Source organism: Rhyacophila brunnea, unplaced genomic scaffold, assembly GCF_057557595.1.
Source record: "Rhyacophila brunnea isolate RB1 unplaced genomic scaffold, BYU_Rbru_1.0 scaffold_16, whole genome shotgun sequence".
NCBI lineage: Eukaryota > Metazoa > Arthropoda > Insecta > Trichoptera > Rhyacophilidae > Rhyacophila > Rhyacophila brunnea.
This window is the reverse complement of record NW_028232816.1, coordinates 13,096,510-13,113,343: the sequence shown is the minus strand read 5'-3', so window position 1 is coordinate 13,113,343 and position 16,834 is coordinate 13,096,510. Positions and strand designations below refer to the sequence as shown.

General features: G+C 34.3%; 1 protein-coding gene across 1 annotated transcript in view; it reads right to left on the bottom strand.

Annotated features, from left to right (window-relative positions):
• NaCP60E (Na channel protein 60E) overlaps positions 1-16,834 on the bottom strand; it is a 294,537-nt gene that overhangs the window by 85,196 nt on the left and 192,507 nt on the right. Inside the window, exon 4 of the mRNA XM_085943900.1 lies at positions 5,492-5,711. Coding sequence (XP_085800026.1) covers positions 5,492-5,711 — 220 coding nt within the window. The remainder of the gene's footprint in view (positions 1-5,491; positions 5,712-16,834) is intronic.

The following is a 16,834-nucleotide window of genomic DNA, read 5'->3' as shown; positions in this document are numbered from 1 at the left end:
ATTATTATTTCACTATTTAGCTATGAATAATATCATAAGTAAAGCAATATAGGGTAATGCTATGCATAGTTAAAGAGGGTGTCGATTAGAATACCATTATGGATTGGTAGGTAAATATTTCGTTAAGGCCGGTGTATTTTAAGTAAGATTCATCCAGAGAGATGAGATGATGACGTGATAGCTACTACGCAGGCCCAAATGCGCCATCATTAATACATTCACTGCTGACCAGTTAATTACTTTATAATTATCACATTTAAATGCGCTAGCCTTACATCATGGAGTTCTGGGTTCGATTCATAGTGAGGTCAAAATATATTTACATAATCTAATATGTAAATTCTTCAAGCCTGGGAGATTTACCACTATTATTGGGTATCACGGCCTGTTGTGGTGTTTAATACTTTGGACGCTGAAGACACACCTGGCGCGTAATGACCAGGTGGCCGATCGATATAATTAACGTGGATTTTAAAGGTGGTAATTAAAAAGTCATTATCTAGTCAGCAGCGAGAAAAAAATAATAATAAAAAATGTTGATTATATCTAATGGCCAACGACTGCAAACGCGCCAGTCGTGTTAGCACTAAATGAGTTAATATGCAGTGCAATGAGAGTGTGTTGAGCACAAACTGACAGACAGATAAATCAAGACAATTATATAATTATTATCAAAATATCGATTATGGTTTATGCCTTGCTGAACTAGCCTCACCAGCCGATAAGTTATTGCTTGAACATTGTGAAATCGTTGGCAATATTAAATTTACAAGCGAAATAACCACTTCGAAATCTCAACAAACTGTAGGACAGGAAAAAAATACCTCGCATTATATTTTCACTTTTCGTGATACAAAAGAAAAGCAAAAATAAAAAAAATCGCCAGTGTGTTTTGATGTTGTATTATTATTATTATGAGCCGCCGTGATTTAAATTAGCGGAATTTGGGTCAAATATTATACAGGGGTGAGGTAGGGGTTACTTTTTTGCTTATTCAAAACGTGGCAGGGGTTGCCATTAAGGATTACCATTTTTTAATAAATAAGTTGACAGTAAAGTGCGCCTTAAATGTCAGATTAAATTATCTATGGCAGAAACCGCAAGAATTTAAATGTAATTAAAATATAATTATGTAGTCATCAACATGAGTTCGGATCTAATGATGGTTGAAAGTCTCTTCTGGCTCCTTCCACTGGCTTTCTCTTGGGTATGTTTACATACTGTAAGTTTAAATGCTAGAATATATCAATATTTGGCTACGTATTTTTTCGCGATGTAAATGAGAACTATACCATTCCTGGTAGTATTGACTTGTGTGTACCTGTTATCTTAGAAAACGGGAACATCAGTTGTTTTTTTTAAGTAGTTTAAGTACTTGTTACTAACCTGCATTGCTGATGCCAATTGTGAGGGCAATAACTCTGTTCAACCAACTCGCTTCGGATATTGATATATTATTTCACCTACGTGAGGATGAGTATAATAGAGGACGTTGTTTTATAAATTCTTAAAATAGGGTCTGCTTAGCTCATTTGGTGTACTTCCTTATATTTTTATTTATATATATTTTTTTTGTATTTACACTTTTCTAGTGATTTCTTTTATTTTGTTAACTGTCAATTTATGGTGGAACTGCATTGTATTGTTGTTTTAATTTAATAAAACGCATTTTTTAGTACTTATTACACTTTTAATCAATAGATTAGGACCGGTTTCGTATATTGACCGGTCCTAATCTATTGATTAAAAGTGGAATAAGTACTACAAAAAAAAATGCGTTTTATTAAATTAAAACAACAATATACTCTTCTACTGTTTAATAAGTTAATACTGGTCTATTTCATTTTTATATGATACTGTTTAATATTTCTTTGTTTCTAAATGTCATGTTGCGAATGTCTTTAATTAGTAATTTGTAATGTTCACCATATTATGTATAAATAAATAAAATTTCAATAAAAAATTATCGGAATTTAATTATTGGTTTCCATCTAAATCTGTCGAACTTGCTAATTTTGTCAATCCAGCTTGTTTAGGAGTACCCTGTCTCTGTGCGTACGATTTGGCGTAGCCTACTAGGCAACGGATCATTGGGCACCGTACAGATGAATAAAATACACAAAGAAATCCATCCATTTGTATTATAATTTGACGAATATGTGTAATATAAAGTAGCTATCATTAATAAAGCAAAGTTTATGATTGTTGAAAAGGCTCACTTCGATGGCGTGCTTTTACATACAAAAATTACACTGAACCACAGCGATATTGCGTAATAATGGTTAGAAATAAACACATATTTTGAAAATTTCAATTTTCAATGAACTTTTATTTGACAATATATTGCACGAAAATTCAATATACTTACCTACTGATACAGTATTTTGCAAACTCGATCGTTTGGTCGTTATATTTTTTTATAAATGCCCTACAGCCATAACTCACATTTTGCAATTTTGTTATTTTTGAGTTAAATATACCAAGTGATTTAAAAGGCATTGATCTATAAAAAGAAACATAGTTGGCTATCAAAAGTCACTTTAAACAAACTATGTGAAAATCGTTGACAAAGTTAATTGTTGCTGTCATAACTCACATTATTCACACTCACCTCAGCTGAGGCATGGTCTAAAAAGATCGTGACTAGGCGGTGCGCGGATTGCGGGTCGCGGGTGCAAATGACGCAAGCCAAACGAAATATAATTTGTCATAAAAGTTCAACATGCGTCTTTTTTATGTTATGTTTATTATTATATTTGTAATAATAATAGTATATTCATTGACATGTTTTCTTTTTTAAGTACACACGTAAAGTTTTTTAGTCATCTTTACACGATTTAAGAATATTTTCATCCGACACCATGACAAAACGAATCGACGTGCAGACACCTCGACTATCGCTCTCCAAATGGCAATGCGGCCGTAATTTCGTTCCACATATAGTTGCCGTTTCACTTATGTACGTTTTTAATAATAACCTAACCAAACCAAACTGGGAGCTCTATTTCTCATAGCATGCTGTGTGTCTGCAGCCTTATGAGTAAGTATTAATATATATTTAAAAAAATATAATGTAAATCAACTCACTCATTCATTAATATTGAATAATTTTCTTCCAATTACAAAAAAACAGCGCTCCAGTGGTTTTTTGTGATTATCTCAAAACTCGATTTTTGGAATATGTGAGTTATGACTCTAAGCAACTCAAACATATTCTTCCAATAGTTGTTATAAATATACTCGTAATATGTAGTTATCGAAAAATTTCCAAATTTTATTATGATAATATATATGTTTAGCATACGAGTAGATATAAAAAAGGGGTTAAGAATCAAAGTCAACTATTTCAATATAATAATATTAAATTTTACGTCATTATTATATATCGTTGGAATCGTAGTACTTATCTCATATTATATTAGGTTGGTAAGCTCTGTGTGGTTTTCTGTTTACATAATGTACCTACCACATAACACACAACAAACGGAAATTTCCTTGTGAAATTGATACCAGCGGAAATTGCTTTTGCTTCTTACACCATTAGAATCTTGAATAACGGGTCTCGCGAATTGTATATTCAATGTGAAAAAGCATACGTTTTTGTTGCCTCTGTATGATTTTGCAGACTTTTATGTGGTGAAAAAAAAGGAAAAATAACATGGAAACATTTTGATTCCGAGTGTTAGTACAGAATATCGTGTTGTTTATTACGGATATGCCGAAATTGAAAACCGCGCATTTGGAGTTTTCAAATATATGATTTCCAACGGTTTTTAAAATATTATTACAACAAAAGAATTTTGAATATAATAATTAATAATGATTACTCAATACAAGAGTCACACAGCGAGGCATGGAGAGGTGTATGTTGGGCATCACGCGAAAGGACCGTAAGAGAAACGAATGGGTTAGGAACAGGGAACTCAGAAATAATGGGAACTGAAATACACAACGGGTAAGGCGATAGCAGGTAACTGACTCGAGTAAGGATGAACCCGTGTTAAACTTACACATGTGTCTAGAATACGTTTAAAGTCGAATACTGAAAACTGCTCTCGGTTTATGCATTTACGCTCCTTTAATGTTGGTGTATTACACACAATATTGCACGTGCATAATGCGTGCTTCATTTTCGTAGGACACTCACACATTAAAAAGCCTGCTTCATCATGCGGCGTATTGAATATAGCCTATTGGTATTCTATTTATTATCTGTTCTGTGGTTAGGAAGCAGCCAGGAGAACGTGATGTAATAGACGTTGCCAAACAGCTGAAATGGAGATGGGAAGAGCACATTGATTACTGAAAGGACGGCCGCTGGAAAAATGCCATCATCTAGTGTCACCCAAGGGGCACGAAACGGCCACAGGGTCGCCCTAAAAGCCGCTGTATTGACGAACTGGTAAAATTCTGCGGAAATACGTGGCGGCGAATGACACAGGACCGAGAAAGTTGGAAGAAGCTTGGGGAGGCCTTCATCCAGCAATGGATTGACCCAGGCTGATGATGATTCAATATTGTTAGTGTTGCTGAATTAAATGAGTGGTGCTTGAGTCCTGTAGACAGTTAAATGGACAAATGAGTCCATCATAAGCGAACTCCACATTTGAGACATAATCTTTTTGGTTTACCTGCGCCGGACGTAGAGCTAAATATTCAGCAAGGTAGTAGATAAACTGCTCGGTAATGATGTTTGAATCGCTAATAAGCCGGCTCTCACATCAAAACTCGTCTCGCGTGCGGAAAAAACCTTCCGAAAACTGAGATCCAGTGTTGTTTGTGAAGACCTCGCATATCTACCTAGCGACAGTCGCGCATAGCCTTCGAAACTTATAGATATTTGAATGCGGTGATCGGCGAGCCGGTATAAGAATGACTAATTTGTAGGTGTTTGTATGTGACTTCGACTCTTCGACTCGGATGTTTAACAGTCGCATTCGACCAATCTGCGGAGCTCCATTTGGCAAAGTATGTTTTGTTTGTGTTGAATAACGATGAAGTGATATCAACGTATTTGATACGTTTTAGGCGAGACGAGTTTTGATGTGAGTGCCGGCTAAATTTTAAACTCGCCGAACCTTCAATGTCAAACAGACGGGCGGGGCAAAAAGAGTCTCGATAACTAGGTTCCAGCGGCCATTTTATTCGTATAACTCTGTAAGATCTAAAGCCATTTAAATCAATTGAGCGTATTACTAACAATTGATCGGGCACAAAGTAGGCCATGCAAAATAAATCTAGGAGGATAAACATCAAGTGTATGCTCAGAAATACAATAATATCGTATAATTTATATACAATTCTGTTGGGTGCTCGTATGTATCAAGTCATCCCTATTTGATACCACTCAATATAAAATGAACGGTCATATTGAATTTATTATAATTTACATATAACCCCAAGTAACAAGATAATGAGAATTAAATAATTTGTCTACATAAGAAATCTTCAGGGTTTTAAAGTAGTTATAAAAAAAATGACAAATCCTCACCATATTGTAGACATTCTCCCAATAGTCCAGAGTGATGAGTTGGAAAGTTGTCAGCATGGACCAGAGGAAGTTATCAAAGTTGGTGTAGCCATGGTTGGGATTAGGGCCGATGCAGAGGCACGTGTAGTTGACTGGACAGTGCCGGGCTCCCGTCAGGTTGCCGCATATCACAGGATCGCCTCCCAGGTTGTACATCCAGTTGTTTTCGTCGCTTATCCACCTGAAATAAGAAGAAGAAGAAGCACATTGTGAGTATTTAATTTTCGTGTAAATTTATTTATGTATTGTACACACTTGAGAGAATCATAGATAATATTTATTAAGAAAAGAGTATTATGGCATTACAGCGATTGGCCAATGCGCCATAATACATAATAAATACAAATTATAAAAATGATTTTTTATTTATATCAAATCGAGCTTAAATATTGCGACCATACCTTAATAAGATTTCATATAAATAAAAATGATTTCAAGTTATACATATTTATATATTTTTTAAAAAGCGATGTTTTTTAAAATATATATAAAAATTAATAAAACTACGAATTAGTCAAAAATCTAAACGGCAAAATTTGAAAACTTAATAAACTAAATTTTAATAATAAATGTGACTATAATATATAATGTAATAATAAGATATGACCCCTGCAACGAATTCACATTTTATTATATTTTTTTATAATTGTAAGTTTATCTTTGAATTAAAAAAAAATCTTTTTAAAGTTTTCAGATACATATTTATTAATTAATTCAGTTGAAATCGTTAATTATCAAAAAAAAATCTCAAATTGCAAGCTTGGTATTTTTTCGCTAGATTCTCTGTTGGCATATACGATCCCCTTAAAGTATTTTTTATGGTAGGTAAACGATAAATAATCGTTCAATAAGGAGTCTTTGCCACTAAATTGATGGAGATAGGTCTAAATTCAATAGCGATATAAACATAACTTACAAGTAATTATAAACAAACAAACCGTTATGTTCAAAGCATCAATTTTATTTAAAATAGATTTTCCCGCGCATTTCCAGTTTTATTTACGCATCAAATATAAACACACCGTAGCGCTTTTGAGCGGGAAGGTAAAAATATTATATAAACTCCATTCAACGCCTGAGTGCGCAATTCCTAATGGAAACAAACAAGACGAACGGTCCGACGCGATCTAAACAATGCACTTTTCACCGCAATGGACTATAAAGTAAAGTTTTCCCTCCATAAATCCCCAGAAACGAGACATCCGAAAGTGCATCCAGCGCCGCCTAGTGGCAAAATAAAAAGCTTGCATTATTTATTTTTTTCCGCCTCTTTTCGTACGCCACTGGCGAGGATTTTGTTAATGACTAACACTGCGAGTTGGTTGGCAAAGTTAGTGACAAAAATATAATGGTTTTTATTTTACTGGAAAGCTTTAAATAAAAGCTTCCATTGCAAATTGATGATTTTCTTCAAGCGTATATAATAGTATGTAGTTTTCAATGTAATCACTTCATATATGTATTGCTTCATATATCTATTACGCATTAAATAAACTATATGTATATATTGTGTAATAGAGAACCACACAAGGAGAATACGTATTAAATGGAGTAAGGTGAAAGAAAAAATACACGTCAAAGAAAACAAATGATTGAATACTCTCATAATAGTTTGACAAAAACAGAACTAAGTCACATCCAAGAATGTTGACAGGTGGTACTGCCACCTGGATTTTTTCTAGTGTTAAAATAATCACAATATTTATTGAAATTAATAAATAAAAAAGGTTTAATTATTAAAATAATCTCTGTACGTTAGAGGATAAACAACGGAAGTCCAGTTTTTACCGTTTCTGAGTTAAATATGCAGAAAATCTTCTTTTATTTCATTACACAAATGAATGAAACACTGAAGTCCATAAGTAGTAAATTAACCGATATTGCTAATTAAAAAATCACTGAAGTCCAATTCACTTTAGCGCATAAACAACGGGTGTCCTTTTTACGATGTTTATGCTCTAAGAAAAATGTTATTAAACCATTATAACTCATAAACAGGGAAGTCCAACAAACGTTAGGTAGGTACGTACTATCATAATTTACGTTTTTCTTTGTAAAAATCCACACGCGCAGTCGGATTTCGACAAAATTTGGACAGTAGACGGGGGCTGACGAGCCGGAATGCGTGGTCGGGGTCTCAAATTTCAGATTTAACCTGTTGCAACCCGGGGACAGTTTTACGGTTTTTGCGGAGAAAAAGTCGCCGCGTACAAGGTCTTGAAACACGGAAGTTAATGCTGCAATCCCCATTTTTTATTGCAAATGTCGCTAGAATGTGTACATTTAAAAAATATTGGCGTTTATTTCAGCTTGATCGGAGGTCAAATGGCAAAGTTAGATTAGAAAAACTAATAACCGCCAGGTTGGCGCGGGCGACGTGTTACGCGTAGATCGGAATGCTTCACTCACGGACAATAATTATATTTAGTGGCATCAAAGCCGGAGTGCGTGGTCGGGGTCTCGAATTTCAATTTTAACCCGTTGCACTCAGGGGATAGATTTATAATAATAAATAGAATTTGTACTACTTTTTTAGATATTTAAATGCAATAAATGTACAAAAAAATAAAAATCTAAAATATTATATTTTTTTACTTTTTTAAATTCAATCCCTTGCACTCTACGTAACTCCCGGGCAGCGCCGGGTGATACAGCTAGTTATACATAAACAAGTATTACAAAAATGTTTGATTTATTCTTCAAAGAATATAACCACATGAATGAACCCAAAATTGTGGCTCTATCGCCATATACCTATTCAAAATGGATTTTTAATTAAATAAAATAAAAATTTAATTCGGGTTTGATTTGCCAAGCAATGATACCTGTGACGCCTACGATAGCCCTAATATGAGTCTTAAAGTTGTCAATATTTCTTTTGAAGAAAAAGAAATTCAAAGACACCTTTTAGACCACATACAGGAAGCAGCTGCAATTAAATAAAATTAATAAAACTCTTGCAACAGAAAAAATTACCAGTATGAAAGTAATAATGGTTGACTTGGAGAAGTGTTTACCTACTCCATATAGTTTCCATCTGAGAAAATTGTGGACTCTGAATTTTACAATTTACGATGATGCAAGTGGTGAGTGAGACACAACACTGATGTGGATGAAATAAAAAGTGGAAGGGGTGACAATAAGATCAAATGGGCATCTAGCAATATTTTAAAGCTGACAATTTGGTAAGATAATTAATTGCCCTGGCCAAAATTGGAATAATATCATGATTGTTTTTTCATATACCTGGTTTCTGAAAACCATTCCTACGCTTAAAATCATAAATCACAAATTCCTATTACGAGGCCATACACACATGGAGATAGACACTGACCACTCTATAACAGAACGTCAAAAAAGATGCTGAACGGTATGCAGATTGTTACTCCATGGGATTGGGTTCAGTTTGTAGAGACATGTAAAAGAAACAAGCCTTTTAAAGTTATTAACATGGAGTTAAATGATATAAAAAATTATTGCTCTTTTTATGCATCATCTTCAGCTCCTTTTGTGGCTCGAAAAAAGAATATTGATGGCACACCTTTTTTTTCTTTTTTAATTATATCTGGAGATGGCGCTGGTTATCTACGTTATAAGGCGAAGTTCTCCGATGAAGATTTCCAAACTGTGGACCTCTGACCTTCTCGCTTGCCGTAAAACGCCGCAAACTTTTTAAAAGCTGACAAAAAATTTTCCCCCGTAGATACCAAGTCGCAATGGCCGACTGGTCCAACTGAAGATCGAACCGACTTGAGAAGCTCTTCCCTTTCAACCGACATAATATGGGGACACTCCCATAGGATGTGATCGGCATCCTGCAATTCGGCACATAAGCAAGTCGGAGATTCTATTAGGCCAAGAGCTTCGAGGCAAAACCACCGTGTCCGGTTAAGATCTGCAAACTATGAAACAATGGATATCTCCAGAATTTCAACAATTTTATGATAGAATTCCACATAATTCCTAATGTCCAGGAATAATTCTCATTGCGTTGATTTTTTTCTAGAGCAATAATAAATTTCAAATAATCTTGTACTTATGTAAATTAAAAAATATATAATTCCTTTTCATATTTAGACTTACTGAAATATTTTGTGTATTTATAATAAAATAATTATTAATAATATGATGCACAGGAAATAAAAATAATTTATACCTACCTATATGGACTTCCGTGTATTATCTATAGATGAAGTATTGCTTAGTGGTACTTCTACATTATGTGTTAGAACATAAAACACGGAAGTCCATTAATTTATTAATTCTAAATAATTTGGTATTTCTATCTATACTATGGTCAAAAATAAATTTAATTATGAACAATACCGTTTATAGACCCTAATTACTATAGTTCCTTAAAAAGTTATAGAGTTTCAAACATTTAACCTACACTAAAATCACTCTCCTGAATAAAAGTCCAAACGTGACTTCCGTGGTTCATCCTCTAACGTATTGATCTATGTAAGTACAAATTTTAGTGCATTATTTAGTCTAAATTTTAAAGTTGAATAAACCATAATTACCATTTGAAATACATTAAAATAGGAAAAAGTCGTACATAATAGTCGTACGTAATAAATCATATTCATTAAAAGCACAAAAACCGACGGTCAAAAATGAACGCAATTTGATAAACAATGCATGTAAAAAGTACTAATTAATTTCGTCGTAATTAGATACGACACGCTTAGATTAATTGGTAAAACATATTAGCGCGAATCCAGTGAATATAGTTTCAAGTCACGTCAAAGATATCGTTATTAATTTTTTTTTCTATCAGGTATATATATGAGGTGTTTCCAAATTATGTTGAAAGAAATGAAAGGAAAATATTGAAATACAATGTGCAAACGCTGGGAGATTGCAGCGATGGGACAGTAGAATAATCAACAGTCAGAGCAGTATTCAATTGTTGCATACGTCAATAAATAGCTGATCGCAATTGATTGGATATTCATTTAATCTACAATCAGCGCATTATTCAATAATTCTTGCGTCCATTAATGAAATAGCTGATCGCAAGTTATTTGAAATGCATTTTTCCGCCGCGCCTCGGACTGCAAACTCCTACCTTGCATTATTTAACCGTTGCATATTTTATTATACAAATTGCATATTATTTGTACGGCAATAAATTCTAAAATCACAATTCACTTAAATAATCAATAAAACTGTGTTTATTTAATTACCACGCCTATCACCTCAAACTAGGGAATATTCTGTTGGTAAGGCTGATTATGATCCCAATCAAATCCTTAAACCCGTACAAATATACATACTATTCTATTTTATTGTTGTCATCCAGGCGCTCAACGCAATCACGGTCATCAGTCGACCGTGATTGATAAATTTGGTTATTCGTAGATCACGACTGGGTCCACTGGCTACAGTGCTGCTACAGTGTGACTATCGTCCAAGCAATATTTTAATTCAAGTCTCCTTACGAACTAAGTTAATTAGACCATCAATCAAGTCGTGTTACCGGCACAGGGTGTCTCATACACAACATATTTTTACGTACATCATAAACTAAGCACCTGCCAAGCTGTGATACCGGCTCTTGTGATTTAACAACCGTAAACGCATACAGAGTGACTCATCAAATGAGTATCCTTTTTAGTGTCATCATTAGCTCCCAAACCCCAGTTTACTGTACGAGTGATGAACAGAACCATTTGCATACTAGTGGTTGAGTGCATTAACTTGGGACCTGCTCCAGCCAGACAGCCGAACAACACCAAGAGTGCCTGGCTCGACCCCCATTTAAATCGCCCTCCCCCAGCATCCACACAACACATCCACAATCATTCCAAATTACAATCCTCCTGGTCTTCCAGCATATCACGTTCATCACCACCCAAAAAATGTTAAATTTTAAAATAACCCCATCACTACTATATTTAAATAAACTAAGTAGATATATAAAAATATTAAATAATCACAGCGATGTTTAAAATTGATATACCCAGTTAATTCTAAGTTTTAAAGTTACAGGTCCATTAGTGAGTACTAAGTTCAAGGTGCTATTATAACATAATATAACGCTAACATTAACACTTGGCAGGGTGTTATGCTTACTACTCACGATTATGAAAGCGGTGTTTATTTTCTGAATTCTCTTGATTAACGGCAATTCGCTGTAACGATCCATTAATTACCCCTGCGTCATTTTCGCGTTACGCAGATGGCGTATAATGTCTATATTCTGGCATACGTGCTTGCGATATCGTGAGAAAATACACACATAGTTGCTCGTGCAATGTAAGAGACCTCTCACATCCAAACTCTATCTATAGCTATATCTAGTCTAGTATAGTATACATAAAACTACCTCATATTTTTACGTGTTTTTGTTCAATACAACAATATATGAACTGTGTATCGATATGTCTCTTCTTATTTTTATCATGCCATCCTCATAGGCTTTCCACCATCAGGACAATCTTTGACTATCATCTGCTACCCGGAATAGTTCGGTGGAGCTGCACATGGACATTATTAAGCCACGAATTGCGGCATCGTCCTCTGCTACGCTTACCGTTGATCTTTCCTTGGATAACAAATTAAGGAATGCTGTACTTTTGTCCTCTCATAGTGTTTTGATACTACACAGATGTTCTTGATCTTTTCCCATTCGAACGAGAACGTAAACATTTGTCACCTGGTCAATCCAAGAAATTTTGAGGCCACATCTCGAAAGCTTCAATCTTCCTTGACATCTCTTCGTTTAGCGTCCATACCTTTATAACCATAGACAAGGATTAAGATACATAACAATGTACCACATGTAGTCTCCGACCTAGGCTATATTGCTAAGTTAGGCATATCATTTTGAGAAAGGCACTCATTGAGATCTCAATTCTAATTTTTATTTCCCAAGACTGGTTCCATTTCAAATGTTGTTAATAACAAACATTGTGTTGGTGTTTAGTGTCACTATTTTTGATACTGTTAATACTTTTGTTTTCTTGAGGTTAATTTTTAAACCATATACCTAACTATAATAATTGTTTAGTATTTCCGTCTACTTTCCATCTGAAAAAATCACCTGTGACTTCTTCATTACCATTTAATCGGTCCGAGTGTCTTTTTTTGGTTTTTTAATTTTCAGACTCAGGTCGTGTTGATTTACTGTGTGAGAGCTGCCTAACATCTGTATTTGCTTATTTGATTGCAATATCCGTAATAAATAGTCTCACATACAATGTGATTATTATTATTCTAGGAACAGTTACTCCAATTTGCAATACAAGTCATGACAATCATCTACGATTTCTAGTTGTACATGAAATATATTACCCAGTTATATATTAATATTATTTGATTGGCGGGTTTCAAACTGCAAAACGGGCCGATGTACGTAATAAATTCAAATGCATTAATTGCAATGAAGTAAATTTGCTAAATGTGTCGCTTGATTTCAAAATCAGCCAAGTCCATAATATATGAATAGGAGAAAAACAGTTTTTTGTTTTCTCAAATACACAAGGGTGAAAGTTTATATTATTTCGAGTATAGAATATTTAAAATTAATAGATTCCACATTTTGATAATGCAGAAATGTTAGAGAGCAGTGGTTCTTCAGAAATTCGCAAAAAAGTCAAAAATACCTAAAGGTGGACTTGGCTGATTTTGAAATGTAGCGACACAAATATGATAAACCGTAAAACCCACGTGTAATATACACTATGTAGCAGTATCGAGGTAGGCTGTTAAGATCCGCCATAAATAGTGCACACTGAGCTTTGTCAGTCATACGTATTTGTTTTTATTGAACTACGACTACAATTTACAGATGGTAAATTGGTTAGTTTTTAAAATTAAACCCTGCCTAACCAAACCATAATAGTTTTGGTATACTTTGGGTGATACGATAAAATTATGCACACTTTTTATTCATACTTATTTGTATTCGTTTGATTAAGAATTACATATTACACATAATATTGTTGGTTCATTTTTAAAATTCATTAAGCCTTGCCTAAACCAAACTATAATAGATAAAACATATTCTTCTATCTATGAAATATTCAGAGTTATTTCAATGAAAATAAATACGTGTGACTGACAACGTTTAGTGTTCACTATTTATGGGAGATCTTAAGACTATCCCCACTGCTATGTCGTACTTATTCCACATATTTCAATTCATAATGATCAGCACCTTCATCTGCTTCAATAGAACATTTTTGACTTATACAAAATATAAAAAAAATCTTACAGCAATTTATATTAAGAATATTGAAGACCAAAATTATTTATTAAATATTCTTAAATCTTAAAATATTGATCACGTCTTCCATACAATAAATGTTTTTAATCAGTTGATAATATTATACTATTGAAGCAGATGAAACCGATCATGACATTATTAAATTATGAGGAATACCTACTTACCAGAGCGTTGGAGCGGAGCTCAGAGCATCGAAAATTTGTAGTGCTCGACTGCTCCGGATGTTTTTTTTTTTATTATATTTTCGTCCGAAGATCCAATGAAAATATTTTATTTGACACTTTGCAACACTAGAATTATGTCAAATACGGCAACACTTGCTTTTTCCTCCACCACCCGCCACGACTCCACACCCGTTATGCAGGCGTATACCGTGGCGTAACGAACGATAGGCGATGTTCAAATTTGTGCCGGAAGTGTCCCAGGAGCAACTTCCCAAGACCTTGGTTGGCGTGCACTAGAGTGTGCGTGATCCCTAATTCCATATAATGTATGACGGTCAATTCTCGATGAGAAAAGACCTTCTCGCTTGCCGTATAATGCCGCAAACTTTTTAAAAGCTGAGAAATTTTCCCTCGTAGATACCAAGTCGCAATGGCCGACCGGTCCAACTGAGGGTCGGACCGACTTGAGAAGCACTTCCCTTTCAACCGACATATAGGGACACTCCCAGAGGATGTGATCGGCATCCTGCAATTCGCCACATAAGCAAGTCGGAGATTCTATTAGGCCAAGCTGACAGAGCTTGGAGGCAAAACCACCGTGTCCGGTTAAGAACTGAGAAGTCCAATGGTCTGGAGTCAATCTGGTTATCTCCATGCGCCACTTAATATTAGGAAAGAACAAATGCGTTTGTCTGCCCTTGGAAGAAGTTGTCCATCGCCCCTGCCACACACGCAGCGCCGTGTCATACGCCAGGTCGCGTACAATAAGTTATTATAACACTGCCGGAAGATGCAAATAATGGAAGACGATTTGCTGTCGGTTTTTTTTTTAATAAAATTAATAATGAAAATGACGATTTTAAAACAACTTTTTCTATTTTTTTTATTTTTTAAACATTTGTATACCCTTTTTACCCTTTTTACCCGGAGTGGAGCAGACCATGGAGCGAAGCAACTCAAAAAGGGTCCTTTCCAACCCTCTGCTACTTACTACTCAGCTCATAATATGTTACACTTTAAAAGAATTGAATTTTCTTATAGTGTCCCATACAAGCTTCTTCTAGAAAAACTAAAGTTAACGATGTTATCAATCTGACAACTTCGTTGATAGATTCTTCATTGTCATTAATTATAATTTAAAGAAAACAAATATAACTATTGTTTATTTATGTTTCGAGATAATAATTGACTTTGAACATTCTATCATACGATATATGAAAATAAACCCTCGAACAAACAAGCGCATGTCTAGAATTCTAAAAAATTCTTAATTCAAACATCGCTTTGGTTCGAAAAAAAAAATCGAATCAGTTTATTCATTCATTATGTATTTCTTTACGTATTTTACTCTGACGAAGTCACGGATATTACCTTATTTTATAATGTGAATACCATTCGACATTATGCAATAATTATATTTCCCTATAATGTTTATTAAATATAGCACAGTTGTATTGTTCAAGTCCATTGTGCAAGTTAACAAAAGCGATGCAGTTGTTTTAATTAACTTTAATATTTTCTCACAGCAAATGCTCGTGAGAAAAGTAAAAATACCATTTAGCCAATCGAGCGCTCAGAGACAAACTTAAATTAGTTTTAAACTAGACTTTTTGTTTGAAAACTTTTGTCATCAGTGTTGCATAAAAATTAAATTAAATTACAACTTTAAAGTTGTAATATGCTATGTAAATAGTACAAAAAAAAACGAGAATACCAGGGAACACTGAATTAATGGGAACTGAAATACCTAACGGGTGTGGGGGAACAGGCAACCGATCTCGAGTTTGGAAGAATATGGGATAAACACGTGTCAAGAATACGTAATTTTACGCTTGTCCTTTGTTCTGAAAATTATTCTTGGCTTATGCACTGACGCTCACACACTATTGCACGTATATAATGTGTGTTTCATTTTCGTAGGGACACTCACACATTCAAAACCCTGCTTCAAAATGTAGTGTATTGGGGTATAGGCTATTGGATTATTGGAATTCTTTATTAATCTGTTCTATGAGGAATACTCATGGGGACCAAATTGAATACAATGTTTGGGGGGGGGGGGGCAAACACACAAACAATATCTTACAAAAATACTTTTAAATAAAAAAATAATTCGCTTCCGTTTTATATTGATATTCTTCAAATTATTTAATTATTTCAATATAAGTATATAATATATAGTACGAATACGTGAAAATTGTAATATGCTCGATTGTCTATCCTAAGACTCAAAGCCAATATGCCAAGGAATAGTAGGGCCGTGACATGATATTGTGAATTTTGATCGTAGTGCCAATTATTGCTCTTACCTCAGTAAACTGTTTGTAAAAAAATCGGTGTGTGTACCTATGTACGCGCGTTAGAAGTTATACTTCTTTGGCGTAACAAAACCAAAACAAAACTTGTGATAAACTAGATTCTTTGACTAGCTCTTAATTATCTTGTTAAATTACACACTCAAGAAAAAGGACCGCTTTTTGGAACGCCGTTGGTTTATTTCTATACACTTTAACTTATATTATTAAATTATGTAATGATTTCTCATTGTTTTTATTTTTAAAGTACCAACTGTCACTGACGTTAATCGTTTGTTTACGTAAGGAATTGCAAATGGCCGACAATAATAAATTCGCTGCCTAGGCAACGGAACAATTCTAAACTATAATATTATACTGTATAATCGTCACGATTGCAGTGTTATACCTACTGTGGCGTAAAGGAAGTGCGTTCGGCTGATAACCGAACAATCGGTGGTTTGAATCCAATCGAGTGCGTTTTTTTCGTGTGAAAAAATAAATTATGTGTTACATGTCACACGCCAAAAATACACTCTGATCTGATTTCCCAAACGCGCCAATAGAAGTATAACTTCAAAAATAATGAGTGCTTCATATTGAAATAAATGGA